The sequence below is a fragment of the Zonotrichia albicollis genome, chromosome 4, assembly GCF_047830755.1.
Source record: "Zonotrichia albicollis isolate bZonAlb1 chromosome 4, bZonAlb1.hap1, whole genome shotgun sequence".
Lineage (NCBI taxonomy): Eukaryota > Metazoa > Chordata > Aves > Passeriformes > Passerellidae > Zonotrichia > Zonotrichia albicollis.
In genome coordinates, this window is record NC_133822.1 from 15,625,271 (window position 1) to 15,647,943 (window position 22,673).

At 41.2% G+C, this 22,673-nt stretch overlaps 1 protein-coding gene across 8 annotated transcripts in view; it reads right to left on the reverse strand.

The window, feature by feature from the left end:
• The window catches only part of CACNA1C (calcium voltage-gated channel subunit alpha1 C), a 451,825-nt gene that overhangs the window by 361,956 nt on the left and 67,196 nt on the right, over window positions 1–22,673 (reverse strand). For all 8 annotated transcript variants that reach the window (XM_074540180.1, XM_074540173.1, XM_074540179.1 and 5 more), the window contains exons 2-3: window positions 20,398–20,720; window positions 15,233–15,337 (exon numbers count right to left, since the gene is read on the reverse strand). In XM_074540180.1, the coding sequence (XP_074396281.1) occupies window positions 15,233–15,337; window positions 20,398–20,720 (428 nt within the window). The remainder of the gene's footprint in view (window positions 1–15,232; window positions 15,338–20,397; window positions 20,721–22,673) is intronic.

Sequence of the window (22,673 nt, forward strand, 5' to 3'; positions counted from 1 at the left end):
CTGACCTAGATGCCACAGGGCTCATGCCAGGCTGGTTCCTGGGCCCAGAGAAATTCCCTTTCACTGCTGATCCAGAGGGTGAGTGCACTCTCCTCCAGGTTCTGCTATGAATTCAAGCTTTGAATGGGCTCCAGCATGATCTCTGCACAGTGAAAAACTGGCTAAGCCACCTTGCAAAAATGTCAAACTGTGCTGTGCTCCCTCTCCAAAGAGGAAGGACTGAAAGGGAAGCAGGTACCCTGTAAAAACAGGGTGGGACACCCCAGAGTGACCAGGACACCCCAGAGTGACAGAGCTGGCACTCGTTGGTGCAGTGTGTGAGCACCGAGCACAGCTTGCTCTCCTCAGCTCTCTTCTAAGGAAGTTCCCCAGGCAGGAACTTTATTGGGAAGACTGAGAGGATTGTGTTCCAGCAAGGTTTCTGAGGCCTTAGAGGGATCCATTTTTTCAGATATCTGGGACACTTATATCTGGAGTCAGGGTGGCTGGGGAATTGATGAAAATAGGGACAGTATCTAGACCATGCTGCTAGGTCTGTTTTCCTTGGAGAGAGGCTGAAATGTCCTGGGTCCTGCCTCTCCTTTACAGTCCTTGTATGTGACTCTCCACTAAAAGCTCCTTGAAATAAAGCTACTGAAGGACATTGTGAATATAGCAAAGTGTCCCAAGTCTGATGCTGAGTTGTCAGCTTATTTGTGAACCCATATTGCCAAGACTAAAGCAGGGTTCACAGTGCCACTTCACAGATTTCCAGTTTCTCTTGCTTAACTGCAGTGTGAAAACAAAATTAGATTTCAAGATACATGTTTTGAATATAGGGCTATATCACAAAAGAACAAACCAACAGTGAAATTATCTGTATGACTTCCCCTTGTTTTCTAGCTGCAATTGCCACCTCAGCTTAATATCACTCTTCTAACTCTTTGTACCTTTCTGAGATGAGGAATTTTTGCTTAATATTCTTTCACAATTACTAAGCTCCCAAAACAAACACTTCCCTATTTAACAAGAAGACCACTTTTACAATACATGACAGCATCCTGAAAGATTCAGGAGAGCACAGAATTTAGTTTTGCTCTTGGAAATGCCAAGGTAATGCACACATGATCACAGCATTATCACATAGATAATGTGCTAATGTGATTGGCAGAAATCTCGGGTGTGTTTGATTTACAAGATGTGGCTTTGATAATCCACTAAATTAAAAACCTACTGAGGGGGAATTAAAGGCATGTTCTTGGGAAGAATTCTCCCATGTGAAGGGACGCAGAAGTAGAAAATTCCCTGCAAAGGGTTTTACCTGTCACAATCAGATTTCATTTTCCAAATTCACTCAGATCTAAGTCCACAATAAACATAAAGCCAAACATTATTACCAACAAAATCAGCAGTTTGAGATAAAAGTGCATTTTCAGATGTCCATCTGAGTTTGGTGGTTCCTGCATTACTGTCTCAGGGAGAACATCTCAGCTGACAACTCTGAACCTTCCTCTTTCCTGAGATTTAATTACAACAACAAGCCACAAATCTTCAGCTTCACTTACAATTATGTTATATTAAACCAAACTAAAAGGTCAGGCTGGACAGGGCTTTGAACAACCAGTGTCCTGTCCACCACAGGGGCATTGGAATTGGAGGATTTTTAAGGTCCTTTCCAACATTGGAATCAGAGGATCTTTAAAGCCCCTTCCAACCCAAACAATTTTTCCTCTATGAAAAGTCAAGGACTGCTGACCTTAAAAGACAGATTTTCAAAATGCACTGGTCCCTTTCCTTTCCTTCTCTTTCCCTCCATGCCAGCTGAAGGTTGGCCATAAAGCAAAAAGCATTGTACTCTTTCTGCATTTTGAGCACCAAAATTCTGGTTTTCAGGCTTCCCCACCATTCCAAAAAAGACTTAATCTAACTCAAAACGGTTCCATCAGGAGCAACCAAAGACAAAAGCCAAAGGGAGATCAATGACAAGACAGGCTGGTACCTCTCCTTCATCCTTCTCCCAGCCTCCAATTATTTTCAGCTCAGGGGATTTCCTCAGCTGGATGCAGTTTATCTAATTATTAATCCTCAATGGACCTGCCTTCCAAATTCTTGTTCCATTCTCCTCTGGAGTTAATGTAAACTTTCTGCATTTTTATACAACAGCAACACTTCAGACTAAACCTCTTGCTTGTTCTTGGAGTAGTGTCAGAGGGGAAGAGCAGGAAGAATGAGTCATTCCTGTCTCCTGACTCAACTTTTGTCCAGGAATGCTATTTTTCTGGGAGGCTACAGGGAATAGGTGGGAACTACTGCTCCTTGTATAAGTCAGTCATTCAGCTCCCAAGTGCAAAACTTCATTTTAATAAGCTATCAAAACAAAAGGTTTTACTGAAAGTCATAAAAGGCTGCTTAAAGATGGAAGCTGACCAACACATAAAGCTTATAGACTTCTCCAATTCACTGAAAGCAGACTGGAAAATGAACTTTTGCTCATTGAAACAAAACATCACCAAGTAGCAAGAAAAAAACCTACTCAGAACTCAGCCTATTTATCAGCAGTTCAGGGTAAGATTATTTAACAAACTTCTTTTGCTGTTGCAGGATTATGAGCATTTCAACAAAAAAAATTATTTCAGTTGAGAAAGACTCAACAACCAGCATATCTGTAAAATACCACAGACTCTATAATCTAAAACAAATCTAGGAGTATTTTTTTTAACAGAAAATGATGAGGCAATGACCAGATTTTCATTTCTAAGTAAATAATATCCATGTGAGAATACAGTGTTTTGCTTTCCTCCTGTCTCTCTTCTCCATATTCTAGCACTCGGTGATGGAAGCAAAGACAAGTATAAATCACTATATGCCATCAAGGCAGAACTGTCCCTGGCAGTCTGGCATCCTGCCCAGGATTTTACTCACTCTGTGACGAGTGGTGCTCTCTTCAGCTCAGATTTATCCAGCCTCATCAATAAATACCTCAAGCATGGTCATCTGATGGGCATGATGAGATTAGATGCCACAACATTTAGGGCTGTATACATTATTTCACTATGGTAAAGAAAATGGCAAATATCCTGAAGCAGGAACAATTTCTTTTCCTTACATTAAATATCTGGACAAATTGCTGTACAGTCCTTGATGGCCAGGCATAACATGAGGGCTTTTAAAAAATTTACTCAGTGCTTTTTCTGTGCATTATCCTGTGAGCCATTTTCTGCTCAGTGTTTGCTTTGTAATCATCACCCCTTTACTCACTTATGTATGACGTGGGAGAATACGTTCTTATCTGTGTCTTAGCAAACAAGATCTGGATTTGCTTACAAGCTTTTAGACCTTGTTTTTCTGAATTAGACCATGGGATCTAAAATAACAGGTTTGAATAGGGCAAGCAAATAGAACAGATTCAAAGCTCACAATCAGTCTCTTGCCCTGCAGTCCAATTAAAGCATTATGCTGATAGCAGAGAGTAACTCCATAATCACTTGTGTGCAGTACAGGGCTCCAGCAGGTAGGATGGAGAGAAGATGGAGAGACATGCCAGGAGTAGCCAAACAGCAAAGGAAACACAACATTTTGTTTACAAGCTGTTCAAGTGACACTCACTCACCCACTGAGATCAACCTGCATGTTCCCAATTTTGCTGAACGAGGGCAGGCCTAAGTGTATTTATCAGAGAATTGGGAACTATTGAACAATCAGTCTGAGCATAGCCAAAAGCAGAGACATGAGCTTGGGATCCAGGAGCACAGGTCAGGCTTATCAAACTCTTATTACACATTGGAGAGCAACAGTTTCTCAGGGCAGCTTCCAGATCACCTCCAAGGTCAACTCAACTCTAGCATCAGGGCACAGCTTTTGGATAACATGGCTAATAAGATTCCAGGATGCCCAATGAGTTATTAATTTCTTTGCTGTGCCAGTGACAGCAAAATTGAAAGCTTTATCTACCTCCAGTGGCCTTCAAACATGATGCTGATGAATGCTTTCAGGAGAAATAACAGAAACAATTATCAGCTTCTGAATATAGTGAGAACCAAAGAAAAAGTTACAGCCCTGGCAATACAATCAGGCATAACCTGTCAGGATTTATATGGAGTTAAGAAATACATTTTCATTCTCAGTGTAAATTTATAGAGAAGAAGAGGAATGCATGGAGGAAAAAGCCCTCTGTATTTTTTCAGGTTATATCATCCTTTAACAAGTTTCAATTAGAAAATTGCTCTTACCAGTACATTATAAACATCTTGCCTTTTCTTGATAAAGCAGTTATAGCAAGAATTTATATGACCATCAGAAAGCAGCACTATAGGCCTGAAATCATCACCTCCCACTTTAAAATACAGTCTGATCTATGGAATTTGCCTAAAAGCTTGGAATTTGTGCTCACCTCTGGGTCCTGCTATGGTCTAGTTCATTTGGTCTCTGCCTAGTCCCACAGGGTCAGACACACTTTCGAGAGGTCATAGGCCACTTTATTTTAAGCAGTTCAATGAAAAAGGAATAATTTTCAGCTCCCTATGGATTTTCATGCTTTCAAAAGGTCAAAGGCTCTGCAGAGCCCAGTTTGCCTCCTGGGCTGGAACAGTAAAGGCACATGAGTTCCTGTAGCCAGAGGCACCCAGAGCAGCGTGAGCTGATCCACACATGCAGATGCTTCGATCAGAGGCAGCTTTGAACACTCTCCTGACCTAAGCTCAAACAGAGCCCAAGGGAGAGCAGGGCAAGGCCTCACCTGCTCTGCTCCAGAGACAGAACAGCCTTTTCCTCTGCCCAGGCTGCTGAGAGGGCCTGCTGTCCATCCCATGAGACAGGAGGGGACCTGCAAGGCAGAGGGAGAGGCTCCAGCCTGGTGCCTGTGCCCTGAACTTGTGTCAGAACCACTGAATGCTTCCGAAAAAGATTGGGAATGACAGGGAATAGAGCTAGCTCTGACAATTACACAGCCTGCCAGTGAGAGTTGTGGTGTGACTTGCCATGAGCATCACTCAGAAACGTCACAACCTTCACCCACAGGAAGGGCCCAGCAAAGGCAGAACCATGCTCTTCATAAGTTCTGCTCCAATGAAACGGTTCAATAGAGGCATTAAAAAAAACCCAAAATAAAGTCCAAGACATACTGAAGAACCAGTGATACAAAAATCCTACTTGGGAAATTTCTAATTATTTAAGAATTGTTTGTGACCAGTGAAACTTTTCTCTGTATGTGATTAAAGAGCAGCAGTGGATGCACAAACTGGCAGATGTGTCTGGTTCATGTCAGGGTGATGGAAGCAGGGAATGAAGCACTGTTTAAAACCTGTTAAAATCCTGTTTTAAACACACTCTTTAAACTCACATCAGAGCCCAGAAGTGCTAGCTGTGTACCATGGAAAATGACCAGAGTAACTAAGATGAACTGAGGGAAACCCGTGAGCAGCAGCCTGAACACAAGCTGTGATCTGTCTCAGTCTCCTTTTTCAATACATATTGAAATGTGAAAGCAAAGGTAAACATTTCCAAAGGGAACTCTCAGCCAGGACTGAATTCATTTCAAGAGCTATTTACCAGAAGTATTTCCAGGGTTTTATCAGCAGTTACTTCTCTCAAATACCACACTGCATTTTCCCTAGATTAGCTCCTGCTCTTTTGTACTGCTCAGTCCCTCATATTGCCATGTCCTCTGCACAGTTAAGTATCTTTTGGACTGTTATCCTCTGGACTGTTAAGTGCAAGCTCAAAATTCAGTAGAATTAGATCTTCTGAAAGTTACAAATGCATTTCTGCATTTATTTTTTCTCCTCTTTTTCTTTTGCTCCCTAAGATTCCAGTGCAGAAAAAAACATCAAAAATACTTAAACATAATCGTATTCATGGCCTCTGAAAGGCTGAAACACTCAACTTTGCTTCAGCTGCTTCTTCCTTTTTCCCCTGTGAGCTGTCAAGTACTCGCATGATGTATCAAAAGGAAAACAAAGCAGCAGCAGTGCTGGTTTTATCCTAGGGACAATGAAATTGGAGATCAAGTTGATCTGGACATAAGATTTATATTCAATATTTTTTAAAAAGCTGAAACTGGAATGTTGTTTTTAAGCATGTAAAATGTAGTAAACACTTAATTTGAGTAAGTAAAGGGCAATTCTGGAATATGAATTGCTATAAACAAGAATTTATTTATGTCAGGAGGAAAGCATCACACTCCTGAGATGGATAAAAGTTGTGTAATTGTCAAATGAGAAGTAGGATTCAATGAAAACATTAAATAAGAAGATCTATAAAAAAGCTAGTGACTTATTTCACAGCTAAAACTTGGTTCAGGTTGAATAAGGAAGGAATACATCATGGTTAATGACTTAGAACAATTAGCATACAAGTTGTTTGGGTGAAAGAAGATGTATCAGATTTTTGCTTGTCCATATCAATACAACATAAGCTGTAAACCACAGCTGCACATCCAGCCCAGACATCTCCATGTAGGTGCCAGCTTTTACCTGCTGCTCTCCCTGCCTGGACACACAGCACTGGATTTTGCAGAAAACCCCAGATTTAACTCCAGTATCACCCATATTGATTGCTTTGCACATGATTATTCAGTATTTGCACAAGCAAATGCCCAGTTGGGTTCCTGGACTCAGGAGGCACCTGAGGCATTTAGCAGAAGCAGGAAGCTGGAATTCCTCTATTTCCTTCCCTTTGTGGCAAGGAGAGCAGTGATTTTAAAGAGCAGAAGCAGCAGAGTTCCTTGTTGTACAGCAAAACAATCCTTAACAATTAAATTCCCCAATACCCGCCACCGCAGTGACACCAATCCTGTGTGTGAGACCTTCCTTTGTCATTGCCATGATTTAGCCACTGCTATAGAAGCTGTGCATTCCCTTTGATGTTATTTCAATTCACATTTTTCCAATGCCAACTGCTCCTGAAGGGCATTGGTGTGCCTTTTGTACAGATTCAGGCATTATCTTGATGGCCATAATGGGGAGAAGCTTTCTGCTTGTTTATTTTTAAATACAAGTTTAGATTGTGAAACAATTATACAACTAGATCTTGAAAAAATCTTTTGTGACCACATGTTTGCCTGCATAATCTCATCTAAACAGGGATTCTTGTTTAAAAGTGACTCAGACAATAAGGCCACACAAGGATAACAGCACTGTAAGAGGTTTTCAATGGATAAAAATAACAATAATAAAATTACATGCAAGTTCCGCTTTTGTGTGAGGTTTTATATTTGAGGGCATGTAATAGAACTGAAACATTTTAAAATGTCCACATAAAAAGCATTCACCATGCTACAGATCAAAGAGTTGTAGTAAAAGATTAAGCACATTTATTGCTAAGCAGAAAAAACATTTCAACATACCAGATGAAGATAACCATATGCAAAAGACGCTTGCTTCAGTTCCTAATATAAGCTACCTAAATATAAATTTTACAAGCAACAGACAAGGACAAACCAGCAGAAGATGATGAATTCCAAAAGCCCCAAGCTCTCCACCAATGCAAGTTTATCAGGACAGCCTGAAAAGCAGCTGCACACTTGCCAACACAGCCAGCCAGGGGAGCACACACATCTCATTTCCATTCTGGAAAGCTTCTGCTGGGGGAGCTGGGCACCTCACACGTGCCATTGCCAAATCCAGCACACAGGGCTAAAGGGGCTGCTAGAGAGGCTGGAAAGGAGCTGTGCCAGCAGCTGTAACCCCAGGAAGGGAAGAACTTTGAAAGGTGCTCCTCTGGCTGCTCAGGGTTCAAGCTCTGCATGGGTAAGCTCACCACGAGCACCAAGACATCAATTTGCATCTCGTGTCTACCAAACTTTACAGCTACACACCATTAAAGTGCCTCCACCGAGCAAAATATGCATTCCTTGGTGCTCCAGGGATCATCACAAGCTGTTAGGGTTGTGGCAAACACAGCTGTCCAAAGATGGTCAGCTCCCTTTTCTAGGCTTAGCTTAAGCAGAACTTGCTGAGGGTTTCCTCAGGAGAGAACATGCTGAGCCAACCTTGCAGTATCTGCCAGAAATGCAGCACACTGCAAAGGCATTAATGGACATTTCCTGCCGCTTGCTGCAAGTCTTTCCCTAACCAGTGGTCTCTCAACATCATGTCCTTCATCGAGAAATAGCTTTGCTAAGTATCTTTGCTAATTCTTCAGGTTATTCTATAAGGTTATAGACAACATTAATTGTATATTGTCCTGCATTTTTGAGGTGAAATCCAAGAATGGTCTCATTTTGTTCTGAGGCTGTCTGTCATTCAGCCAGAAGAACTGAAGAGTTGTATGACATACAGACCCTCATGTTTTGGGAGTCAGAAAGCACAGGAGAAAATGGGAATTGTCCTTGAGAGGAACAGCCAATCAAAACTCTGACAACCACACAAAACATTCCTCCCTTTTGGCAATTCTGTCCCTTGGCAAGAAGCACATCCATTATTTTACTTCTGAGGGAGCTATGAAAAGTTCCTGGGGTTTTTTCTAGTTTGAACAAGTCCATGAAGCACTGCCTTTAGAGTCAATGATTCTGCACACGTCAGCAAAGCCCAGTGTTCCAGCAATTGTTTGTCAATGGCATGCACTGAATTAGTGGATGGCTTTTGGTGACAGTCAAACTCCAGTGAAGTCAATGAGAAGCTTTCCTGACTTAGAATGTGGTAGAATACAAACCATGCATAAAGAAATATAAAGGCGATAAAGGAATATAAACGAATTTAAAAGTGATACATAATATGCTCAATTGGATTTCTAGGTTTTCTAGATGCTTATTTCCTTCCCAATGTCATTATAAGATTCTGAAGAGCTCATGAACAGAAGTCAAACATCCCAAAGACTTATAGGATAAGGATACTTGTATTAAAAAAGACAAAACAAAAATGACCTGCCATTTTGAAAATTTCCACTGCTTTTAAAAGACTGTTACTTTGCCAGTGGCAAGAATTAGACTGCAGTGAAAACATTGCTACTAAAATACTCTTATTTGGCCTGCTTCCACATTTTTTCTATCTTGCTTAAATAGGTAAAATAAGTGGTAAAAAATCCAAATCAAAGACACACACACAAAATTCCTACACTGAACCTGATGTTTGATAAACAAGAATAATTACCACCTGAAAAAAACTCCACTTGTTAAGATTTAGAAAGCCTACACATAAAGAAAAGGAAAACGGTAATCAGAGCTGTCTACAAAAATGGGATAAATGGTTTCATGTTTGGACTAACTCAGTAAACTTGCCATCAATCAGAACCAAAACATACAACTAAAATTTCCAAATCACTTACACAGAAACATACAGCCTACAAATTTCAAGTTGCTCTCTTCATGGAGTTGGATTAGTTAGTATACAATTTATAAATCTTGGCATTTTACACAGCTTACAGCCCTACTGCAAGTGCATATGAGTGTCCATGTCCACTGCTGGTGCTCAGACATCACTGGGAAGAACAAGGATTTCAAAAGCAAAAGGCTCAGCCTAGGAGACCAATGTGTAGAGAATGAAGGTAAAAAAATATGGAGATAGAAGGTGCACTGGGATTAATTACTTGATTACAGAGTCTGGGTTTAGGAAGAAAAAGGGAATTCAAGAGTAAAATTAACAAGAGAAGTGGTCAGGAAGCTGAGTAAGCAGAGCACTGAGGTCAAATGAGAAAAAAGATGGGAAACATGAAACTACTCTGGAAGGGAGACTGAATTAGGAGGAAAATGGAAAAGGAACAGATCTGTTAGAATGTGTACTGGAACAAGAAGAATTTCTTGGCAAGGATTATGAATTTAAAAAGAAAAAAAATAAGAGGGGACACAGCCATGAGTAATGTCAGAAACCATAAAGGGATGGCAAACACCAACAAGCACAGACTGGTTGAGGAATCTGAGGCCACTGGTACAGAGAACTCAGATTTGGTCATCTCTCTGAACCCAACAGCTTTGTTCCTGCTAGTAATACATATATCACTCTCTGCTTTACCAGTTTCACCTTCACAAAGCCTAGGCAATTACATTTATATGTTTAAAAACAAAAAAACAAAACAAAACGTAATCTACTTTTTGTATTTCTTTTCTAGTTAGTGACTAGTAACTTGGAATTTACTGCTAGGGATTTTCTTCTTTCTTTAGGGTTTTTTTTACAGTTTTTCTTGTAATGGTGTGATGGAAAAATTGAGATGGCAATTTGTCCAAGGCCACACAGCTTACCAATACCAAGACCAGAGCACAAGTTGAATGCCTCCCTCTTAAACCCCATGCTTATTCTTGTACCCTGTGCTTCTCTGCAATCGGGGGTGCTGAGTATCACCCTGTCAGAAGCAAGGTTTCTGAAAACTTTGGGAAATGTCGAGCCTGAATTCCATTATATTCAGCTTCCTCAGAACCACACAGAGATTCCCAATCTTTCTCGACGAAACCCTCAAGGATTTTTTGGCCCAATTTCCTTTCTTCCCATCCTGACTGCAGTCCCTTTTTTTCCAGCTGCTGTCGCTCAGCCCTCCCTGCTGGAGCCGTGTGAGCTGCCCCAGCTGCAGCAGGGCTGGCAGCAGGCCCGAGGTAATAAACCTATCAGAGCTCATTATCTCTGTGTGCACTGTGCCCCTCACCCTGCGCTGTCACCCTCTGCTCACTCACTGCCTGCGAGCTGCCACACACCAGGCCAAGGGCACTGATACAGCAGAACCAAAACCTTTCGTGCAGTGCTCTTCCCCACCCTCTCCCAGAAAAGCCATCCTTTCTTTTTTTTCCCAAGCCTCTCACCCCTACTTTGCTCGCTAGCAATTCCTGATTTCACGCAAGAAAAACTGAGCCTGTTCCATGTGGCGACTCCAGAATTCTGATACAAGAATTGCTGAAGTTTGTTATGCCAATGTATAGAAATGCAATAGATAGTCACATCCACATGCCTGTCTATGTAATAGATAGTCCAATGTAATAGATAGTCCCAATAGATAGGTTTTTTTAAAGAAATTAAACCAGCTTTCTCTTTTTTTAAACAGGAATCCCCTGTTCTACAGGACACTCCCATAAATGACCAGGTAGTAAAGCAGCCACACTTGCTGAAAGGCAAGCCCCCTTTCCATAATCAGACACAAACACTGGCTGGCACATGAACTCAGAAGCAAGCAGAAGTTCCATCTTTCTTTTCACAGAGTCCTATTGGAGGTTTAAAAAATTAGCTTAAAGGTGACATCTCATTTTTTATAAGCTCACATATAAACACATGAGATCTTTCTTTACATTTAACTACTGTACAACAGGATTTCCCTCCTGTAAGAAGGACCAAGAAGGGAAAGCAGAACTATCAGAGCAACAGCAGGAAGATTTCCCTGCTCTTTACCCGAAGCATAAACAACCCACAGAGCTGCCTTCCCTGGAACGTGCTGTAAACCTTGGTCTCAACCTCATTATGTTATCACCAGGCTGTGACACTGACCAGGCTTGTGCCATTTGCAGTTGCCAGCAAAGTGACAGAAGCATTTTCCTCTCAGCTTCCTATCTTAGGCAGTCTATAGTTTTATTCCTAAATGTATGTTATCTCTGTGCTAATGCATAATTGCAGGGATAACAAGCAGAAAGCCTCTGTATCAGTCACAGCCTTAGCTGCAGACTGACTTTAATTCCTCTCAAATTTTTCTGGTTGTATTAACACACAACTGTTCTTTGCAGAGAGTTATACATGAGCTTATTTTAATTGTGAATTTAAATTAAGTCTCAGCAAGTTCACTAATACCAAAAAAAAAAATAAAAACTTATCTAATAAAACTGCCTTCCATCTAAGTTCAATAGTTTTCCAGTACTTTTCAGTAACAACAGTTTTTAGTTTCTTTTACAGTAACTAAAAACTACTGTAAAATTATAAAAATGCTGAACCAATTTCAAGCATTTTTATGAGTGCATTATACTACCCTGGCATATTTCTGTTCCTGCTAGTGACAAAAACACTGCAGTGAGCATAAAATAGGAAATGTGGGGTTTAGGATAGATGTTCATTTCAAAATTGAAAGGGCTTCACAGTTCAAGTTACTGTCCCTAGATTTGATAAAAAAGGCCTGAAGATTTATAGGAATTATTATTATAGGAAGACAGATTGCAGAGAAACAAGTAGAATATCCGTGTGGTGTTAAACTTGTAACACACAACCCTGGCTATTCACAATTCCTGGCTAATGCAAAAGGGAAGGAATTCCTTACTGGACTCTTCTGTATCTATTTCAGTGCTCACCATTGAGGCATCATATCAAATAGGTCTTGCAGCTAAAGACAAATGGAGCATGGAGGAGGTTGCTGGTTTTGTTCAGGTACATGGGGAAGGCACACAGCTCTGCCTGTGCCTTATGTGAGCAGTGGCTGGTCTCGTGTGAAATTCACACAGAGCAATTATTTGTCCAAGCATTATTCAGGCATCATTTTTCTACTTTTATAAAGAGAAGAAAAGAGGGCACTCACACTCACATCACCCAGGATTCCTTTCTCTTCCCTCACCACCCTCTACTCCAGTAGCTTGTGGAAGGCAATTGATTGAATTTTGACCTCACTCACCAAGGAAAAAGTTATTTGAAAAGTTATGATGAAACTTTGGAGAAGGAAATACTCTGAGCCTAAGGCAAATCTGGCAGCTTATTGGAAAAGCGTTCTGGCACTTTCAGAGCTTGTAAAGCAGTTACTGCCCGTCGTGTTTTCTGTAGATAGTTTCTTGTATCTCAAGGAGTTAGAGATGTCTCAGGAAACCAGGGATGTGGGAGCTCCTGTGGTAGCTGTAACCTTAAACCAGCAAAAACGCAACATGAAAATGAATCAAGAGTTCTGGGCAGCTAGAAAAATTCAGTGTGCGTTCAATCACCATTCTGCACAGTACACACTTCCGTGCAAGGCCCACATGCACACAAAACCTTCTTGCCTGTGTCACTTTACAGCCTGTGCAGCCCTCAACTTCATGGCTACAAAATAAATCTGATTGTGAAATAGATGCTCACAGGTAGAAAAAAAAAAAAACCAAATATGAAGTGAGCACATGAGCTTTTACAGGAACACATTATTAACCCCAGCTTCTTTCCAGTCCCTTCCATGTGCAGTTTGGCTCTTTGACAGTGAGGTCCCACTCTTGCACAGTTCCTGCCTGATGGAATAACTGTGACTCTCATCTATTCTTTCATTCCATTCCAAAGCACAACTAACATATTTTTCCACCCTTATCTCACCCATTTGCCCCCCATTCCCTCCCTTTTGCTCTGGACTTCACTCACAGAATGCAGCACATGCTGCATACTCAGGCAGTGTGCTCATCAAAAGCAGGGTACACATGCCAAGGGTGAGTTTGTAAACTGAGAAAACAACAACAAAACACACAAAACCCAACTACAGCAAACACAGACCGACAGGAGAGCACAGCCCACTGAGCAGCCACAGCTCCAGGATTTTCTCTGTAATGTAGAAAGGTCTTGACTTCACAAGTACACACTAAGTATCCCATTTTCCAGTTTTAATTATCTTTTCCATGAAGACACAAAGAACAACATGGAGTCAAGGAGATTACTCATTTAACTTTCTTCTTCCCCTACATCTGTGAAACACCTGTTTAGGTAAATTTACAATTCCTCCTCATCCTCAAGGCTGTAACATTTCCAAACTTCCCTGAGATGATAACTCTTCCTTGGCTAGGTTTTTTTAAACTCCACCAGCAAATAACACAAAAGTTTTTATAGACATTCTAAATGATGCAAAAGATGTCTTGGGAAACAGATGCAGAATGGAAACTCAAATCACAAGGTGCACATTTCTTGGTAGCAGAACAGTTTCAATACATCTTGTTCAATTACAGAGATACTTCCAGCCTGGTTTTAGTCAATTCCACAATGAATTGAGGCACATCCCCACAACCCAATTACACTCAAACAAACTGTGAGTCCTCTAACCTTCAAATCTGCTTCATTTTCCTCTTTGAACCCTGCAAGGCACGACATGCAATGAACACATCTGTTTGCCTGATCAGGAGATGAACTGAACGTGGTTTTTATTAAATAAAATACAGAAATTTTTGAGAGGTGCCCTACTGAAGTTTTTTAATACACACACCACAACTCATCATTGTTAAACACTAAGTCACATTAACAAAGAACAGCCAAAGAGACACAAGACCAACTCATGTGTATGTGTAGAGAGTAGGTACCAATCACTCACCACCTCCTGCTTCTCTTTTTGTACTTCTTTAAGGAGTTACAGTGCAAATGCACCGCACTACAAATTTTTTACTACTTTTTGTGTTTTTAAGCATAGAAGTATTGTTTCAGCAATTCCTGAAGGTTTTTCCTTAATGTGTTTTCTAAAACTTCAAGAGAGATTTAATCAGATGACTGACTTCCAAGAGCAGCATGAATCTTTTTTAATTACAGTGTCTGTCAGCCACCCCAGTTGTTGCTACTTTAGAAGTATGGCTTTTGTTCTCCTCCTCTGTTGCTCTAAAATTTCTTAAGTCTCAATAAATTTTATTCAGGAAATAGCATCCCTGCTCCTAAACTCTGGGAGGGAGTTTTCATCCTGAGTCAACCTGACAAGTAGGAGATTTATTCACATATTTGAGTGGGGAAAAAAAATGTTTTCTGCTAATTCAGTGAACTGTGTTCCAGAGCTGGTTTGTGTTTTGCCCTTACTGAACAGAATTCTTTGCTATGGCTTCATGCTAAGCCAAAAGTAAACACTCTTCCTTCTTATACAGAGAGCTCAATCCCAAAGCACCAACACGGGCATCACTGGTGACAGATGAAAAGATATATTCCCCCAACAAGAGGGAATGATTAAAACCAACCAAAAACAACCAAAAATTTTTTAAAAATCCCACCAAACCAAACAAAAAACCCAACTGCTCAAATATTGTTCAGCCAAATCAATGCACGTGTCTGAGATGCAAACAGTAATCATCAATCACCTGAGAGGGGGACAGCACCATTTTCACAATGGCACACAGACAAAAACCAGATTAAAATCACTGATTAAAAGATATCTCCCACAAATACCTGCAAGTTAACATTTACCAAGCCCTTTTTCAGCATGCTGAAATTTGTAGATCCAAACATCACATGCAGCACCTGTGCAACTTTTTGAAATTTTCCTCTCTAAAACCACCTCCACTGAGGCAATAAAATAAATTGACAAGACATAGCAATCAAAACCAATTTTTATGTTGTTCTCATCATTGGTGGATATATTTACATTCCCTACCTTCATAATTCTCCATGATCACTTTTCAAAAGGAATTTCAAAATAGCAAAACTAAACACCATTGTGGACTTACCAGATTGGAATTGGTGGCATTGGAATCATCTTCTGGAAAGGGGATATAGATAGCTAAGGCCACACAATTGGCAAAAATAGTCAGTAAAATAATTATTTCAAATGGTCTGAGGAATGGAGTTAAGGAAATTGTTCCAAAATGAGCACACAAAAATAAAAGAAATTTAAAAAAAAAACAATATTTATAAGAACTCTGTTTAAAGAAAGCATTCCAAGCCTCTTATACTCTGAAAAGAAACATATGCCTTTTTAAGTGCTTTTAGGAGCTCCCAGCCAAAATTCTTCCTAATATGTCAAAAGCAGTGTAGGCCAGTCACGTGCCAGAGTAAACAAAGGTTTCTTGAAAGTTTTTTCTTCTTTTACTTCTTTAGATTGCATTTTCCCAATTTTCCTTCGAGTGTGGCTGCACTACATAATAAGATAATATAATAATAAGAGAAACCTGTACTATAATGACTGTCCTTGCACTTTCGAATATTCTTTTTTCCTGGTTGTTTTCATCTGCATTTATAAATTCTCAGATAATTCTAACTGACATTTTGGAGTTTCTTTTCTTTTGGTGTTGTTGCTGTATTCTTACCTGCCCTTTCTCAGTTTCTCATATCTTGGAGTTAATGTGAGGGCTCAATCAATAATAACAATGGTTAGAAGATGTTTAAAAAAGGGTAAATTTTGTTAAGGTAAAAAAAGTCTTTTGTCCAAAATGTGCTTACACTGCACATTGTCATGTATACTTGTTCGGCTTAAAAATTACTTGAGTATTTTCTTTTCTCTTATTTGCATTTCATTTGGCATCAGGGGGAACACAAAATTCAGTATTTTAGGAACAGCAGGAAACTGGGAGTCCCTTCTGAGAAAGAAAAGCTCAGAGGCATTTCAACCTTGCAGCAGCTTTGTTGGGGAAGAGAGAACTCAAACGTTTGGAATGTTCAACGAAGCAATCCCGCACAAGCTCAGTGCCCCCCTGGCTGCCCAGGGGAACCAAAGGGCATTTTTCCACTGCACTCCATCCACTTCAGGGGTCTCCCTAATCTCCTTGCTGTCTCCAAACTCAGCCTAGAGAGCAGATTGATGGCCTGTCTGCATTTACTGCCCTGCAGGAACATCCTGGAGGCGATTTCTGGGATAACTCCCCAGCGCTCAGGAGGGAAATGAGGATCAGGAGGGAACACCAAGCATAACCTGTGCCACAGAGTGCACTTGGGCATGGCTTTATCCCCCATGGGGCTGCCAAATGTCAGCACAGCAGGGATGGTTTTGGTCAGCAGGCTGCTGTTCTCAGCAGCCTGGAGCAGAAATTACAGGGGAGCTCTGGGTGTTGAGCTGAGCTGCAAGATGTACACAAATTCCAGGCACCTGCCTGCTGCTTATCCTCACATGCATTCTGCATTTCACACAGGGGAGGCTCAGAGGGCTCCAGGCTCACCAGACTACTGTGCTTAAGCCTCTGAATAATAGGAGATAAATGGTACCACAGAGGCAGCAGAGCAGATCAGGGCAGGAAGAGAAATCTACATTGGAAATCAGATTTCTCAGGTATGTACCACCCCAGGCTGTCTGTATAATGTTTACTGCTTAAAGACCTGGATTTCCACAGGCTTTCATTTTCTTAATCACTTTTTTTCCACCAAATTTTTGTTTCTTTTGGCAGGATTATTATCCATTAATTTATCACTGTTTACATTTATTTTCTTTCACTTCAATTCTCTTTTTGCACTGTAAACATTAAATTCTATAAAGTCTACAAATACACTGCACAAAAGGCAGAAAATTAAACACACAGCTAAAGCCTTGCAAAATAAGGTAATTAATTCATTTCACTTTTTTCTTGAATGCAATTGCTCATTCAGGCTCTTAACAGTGTAACGTTTGGGTAAGAAACACTGCTGAAGTACTATTTGATATTTGTTTAAGATCTATTATGCTTAAATTTAGTGGTACAACAAATTAGGCTAAGCTTTTCTCAGTAGTTTTCAGAAAAGTCAGAATATAGAATTAAACTAAACCCTGTCACAACACTTTGATATTGCTCATTGTCATTGAAGTGTTTCATGTTTACCAACTCCAGATGTCCAATGAGAGATTCTGATGGGAAAAAATACTTCCATCAAATCACCTAAAACCAAACAAAACCCCAAACTGCAAGCTTCAGCACCTTTGTGTTGCTTCAGTTGCACTGTTTGGTCATCTCTTGGTCTGAGCAGTGCTGTACCCTGGTTTGCAACACCTCATTCCCATCATTTATTGCTGAGCTTATCCATCTATCAAATGAAACTCTGAAGACATGTGGTGACTGGGGTGCTGCTAAGCAAACCAAAATTCAGTTTTATCCTGTTAGTCATCACCCGTCATCTCATGCTTAAACTATCAGACTTGTGTCAGAAGCAATAAAAAATAGCAAACTTAATCAGAGGATTAAAAATTAGCATCTGAAGAAGAAAGGAAGAGGCAGGCAGGTGGTTTAAGGACATCCAAAGATTGACAGGAGCATTTTTAACAAGTTCTTAATCTGAAAAGTATGTCCATGTCAGCAATACCTGATATACTCATTTTCTGTTTTCACCCAGCATCCCACCAGACACCCAAGGGAATAATATTATCACATTGTCTTAAATGCCTTAATTCATTTTTTTTATCATATTAACTACTGCCAAGTTCTGTACTGCCTTTCCTTGACATGCTTATCTACCCCTAAAAACATTCTTGTTCTTTTGTATTTCCTGAAGAACCCCATTAGCTTGTGATTACTGTGATTACAGGGTTAATCCTGGTTTCTCTTTGAGGATGCAAAGGAGGAACACTTAATTTCAATTTGAGTTTCACCCCAAAGACTCAAATTCCATCTTGCACTGACCAGACTGGGATGACTGGGAAGGCTTTGCTCTTTGCACACCATAAAGCAATGATCAAACTCTCCCTGACTTTCCAGGGAAGATGCACCAACCCCTTCACTCTGCAGCTCTGTGTCAGTGGTTATCATCCATCATCTGTGACACCATCTGTCTCCTGTTCAGACTGTCAGATCTGGCTCTGCACTGCTTTTGGACATGTTACTTTAACTGTATTTATTTTGCCTTTCTTCTAGATAACCATTATCCCTTACTGTACAATACTGAGCCTTATTTTTTAACCAGGATTCCAATAAAATCAATAGTTCTCAGCCCAGTCTCGGGGTCTTACTGCTTACCTTTGGGGGTTTTTACCTTGCCCTTTTGCCCCATTCTTTTCTCCATACTGTAGAAAGTGTGATGTCACATGTTGAACAAAAAGGTGTATGGTTCAAAGTAGCCGAGCTTTGGAGTGGTTACACCTCTAAAAAACCAATTAAAATAAAAAAGGGAAAGCCAGGAGCTGCTATCAATCCCATAGGTTGATAGCCCTAACCTCAGACACCTTGAATATCTCCCATGCATTTCCTGGGCCATACTTTTTCCAAAGAGCAAAATTCAACCACTCAGCCTCACCAAGCCATTCAAGCTTCTAGTGCTCTCTCACACAGGGGTGTAGTTACGATTTCACTTCTAATCCTCTTTCCTCACATGCCCCCCTTTCAGCACAAACCACCTCAGTTAAGACATCAAAAATTATTTGTGTACTTTGAGTTCCCAGCGGTGGTACTTTCCAACTGATGCATAGATTTCAACCTGATGCATGGATCTCCACCCAAGGCATCACTGATTTCAACCCAAGGCATTGATTTCAAACCAATGCATCGATTTCCACCTCATGCATGGATTACAAACTGCTGCATGGATTTCCACCTGATACATTGATTTCAAGCCAATGTATGGATTTCCACTCGAGGCATGGATTTCCACTTGGTGCATGGATTGCAAACTGATGCATGGATTTCCACCCGATACATTGATTTCAAGCCAATGTATGGATTTCCACCCGAGGCACCACTGATTTCAATTCAATACACCACTGATTTCCACCTAAGGCATGGATTTCAACTCAATGCATTGGTTTCAACCTGATACATGGATTTCCACCTGATGCATGAAATTCCACCTGACGTATTGATTTCAACCCGATGCATGGTTTGCAAACTGATGCATGGATTTCCACCCAACACATGGATTTCCACCTGATACGCTGATTTCAAACCAATGTATGGATTTCCACCCAATGCATGGATTCAACCCAATGCACCACTGATTTCAACACAAGGCATTGATTTCAAACCAATGCATCGATTTCCACACGATGCATGGATTACAAACTGATGCATGGATTTTCACCCAACACATGGATTTCCACCTGATACATTGATTTCAAGCCAATGTATGGATTTCCACCTGAGGCATGGATTTCCACCTGGTGCATGGATTGCAAACTGATGCATGGATTTCCACCCGAGGCACCACTGATTTCAATTCAATACACCACTGATTTCCACCCGAGGCACCACTGATTTCAATTCAATACACCACTGATTTCCACCTAAGGCATGGATTTCAACTCAATGCATTGGTTTCAACCTGATACATGGATTTCCACCTGATGCATGAAATTCCACCCAATGCACCACTGATTTCAACCTGAGGCACAGACTGCAAACCTGGTGCATGGATTTCAACCCAACGCATTAAATTCCATCCGATGCATGAAATTCCACCTGACGTATTGATTTCAACCCGATGCATGGTTTGCAACTGATGCATGGATTTCCACCCAACACATGGATTTCCACCTGATGCACTGATTTCAAATCAACGCATGGATTTCCACCTGAGGCGTGGATTTCAACCCAATGCACCACTGATTTCAACCCAAGGCATTGATTTCAAACCAATGCATCGATTTCCACCCGACACATGGATTTCCACCTGATACATTGATTTCAAACCAACGTATGGATTTCCACTTGAGGCACCAGTGATTTCAACCCAATGCACCACTGATTTCAACCCAAGGCACAGATTTCCACACCAATGCATAGATTGCAAACCTGGTGCATGAAATTCCACCCGGTGCATGAAATTCCACCCGATGCATTGACTTCCACCCAATGCATCACTGATTTCCACCTTACGCACTAAATTCAACCCAACGCATGGATTTCCACCCCACGCATGGATTTCCACCCAACGCATGGATTTCCCTCCCACCCCATGCACAAGAGCTGCCGTGCACAGAGGCCTGGGTGCCACATGAAGGATATTTCCATTCGACGATGCTGATGCACGCCCTCCGGATGGGATTCTTCAGCGTGAGGCACAGCAGTGCCCGGGGCGGGCGGGTGGCTGTGGTGGTGCCCTGCTTCTTCTGCTTGCCGTACTGCTGCCGCTTCCTCTGCGTGGAGCTGGCCGTGGAGATGGTGGCGTTGCCAGCGCTGCCCATCAGCTTGGCCTGCCTGGCAGCATCGATGGCAGCCTGCCAGGACAGAGCTGCCCCCGGCGTGGGGATGTGCTCCGGGGCGAGCCCTGCAGCTGCATTGGCGTTCATGTTGGCATGAGCCGGACGGGGACTCCCATAGTTGGAACCTGTGTAGGGAAAAAGAATTAAAAACAAAATAAACCAGAGAAATTTGTGAAGATGTTTTTTAAACTGCAGAAGAGATAGCTAATGCCTTTTTTAAACCTTCAGTGTAGAGTAATTCAAATTCTTCACTGTAAAGTAATACTACTATGCAATCCTTTGTCTTGCAAGAGATTCCCAACAGAACTGATGGATGCTGAGCTGTTAAGTGCCTCCAATCAATGCAGCTTCCAGACATTCAGAAAAAATAAACTATCCTTTCTTTTTCACCCACATATTTTGCAAGCTGGGCTGTTTGAAAGTTCAAAAGGTGAGGCTAGTCCTCATCACCTTCTCACTCACACAGGCAGCATGATGCTATCTGGTACATGGCAAAGGACCCAAATCAAATTGTCAAGTCCCGTTACAAAAACCTTCATGCTTCTTGGAGGTTACCTGACGACAAGGTGAAATTTTGACAATAACCTTAATTATCCCTGCAAAAAACACATATGTACACTCTAAGAACAGCCTGAGCAGAAGGTCCAGTGAAGCAGAAACCAGCACACAAGGCCACAGCTGGTGGATTTGTGCTCTGTATGTTCCTGTGCAGAGAGCTTAAGCCAACTGCACGTTTAGAAATTGGAACTAATTCCATATCCTGATAAACTACTGAATCAATGGAGAAATTTATTTTAAAAGCACAAAATAACAAGAATGCTAAAGCCTGGCAGTCCCAAGTTTTGCAGCTTCTTTAGCCAAAAGTGAGGAAATATTTGTATTTGCCCCATCCTAATAATGGAATATTCACATCAGGTGACATGTGGCTGGTGGTGAGAAGGTCTTAGCAGTACAAAAATTCAAGTCACTCTCTCAAGCCAGTGCAGTTGATCCAGTGTTTCAGTAAAGACAGCTAAGTCACCTCTGCCTCCTCAGTGAGGCTTTTCCAGTGACCCAAATTAAAACCCCAGTCACTTCAAGAGGAAAGAATTTTGAAATTTCAAAACAGATTGCTTTACTCTTTGGGCCATGCTCTGCAAGAACTTGTGAAAAAGTTTTATCCCAGACATTTTACAGAAGAGAATGTTATCCCAGTTTAAAAAGTGCAACATGGATTCTACACAAAGTCACAACAGCAAACTGATTAAGAAGAATGCCTTGTTTAGGTATGTCCTGTATCACATTTAAGAGACTGTTTAATTTGTTATGGACTTGTGAGTTTGCCCACAATTTGAGGTACAAGTAAAAGGAGGCCTGAGAGGTCTGCAGATCTTATTCCTCCACAGTTCAGCTTCCAAATCCTGCCCATTCCTGATTCAGGAATTCTGAATGGCTCCCCTGACATCTGAGCTGCAGGCTGTGCTTCAGAAAGAGTGCACACACAGGGGGCAGAGAGTGGAAACCTCAGCAAGGAGCGAGATCACCTGCTTCAAAGCAAGGCCAAAGCCTCCTGTTGGCCATGCTCCACTTTAGATTAGTGCAGAATTGTGGTATTATTAAATAGGACAGATGGGCTCCTGCAGACTGTCAGACAAAGCTGAGGGAAGACCACTTGTGACACTGCTTCTTTTACAATATCGCATGAAAGACATTTAAAACCAGGGAGTTGGAAAGCTCTTCTTGAATGGAAATAATTACTCAAGATGCATATTTCATAGCTGGTTGTGCAGTGCCAAGGTAGCACAGCACTGACTGCGCTACAAATGAATGAAAGCAGGTGGAATAAATACAATTACATTGACACACAGTGCAACAGGATATGCCTCTGCCTAGAAAGCATTCAAGATTTGTAAATCCATCTCACTGCAACACAAGGAAGGACATGACAGAGTCAGATGTTACTTTATGTCAGGCATTGCTGTAAGATTTCCAGGCTGTTAGAGAGCAGGGAAATCCAGAGCTTGTCTCTGCTCACTGAAAAACCTCCTTGCTGCAAACCAGCCAAAGGAAGCTGATGAGTAATGTGGCTCTGATATGTG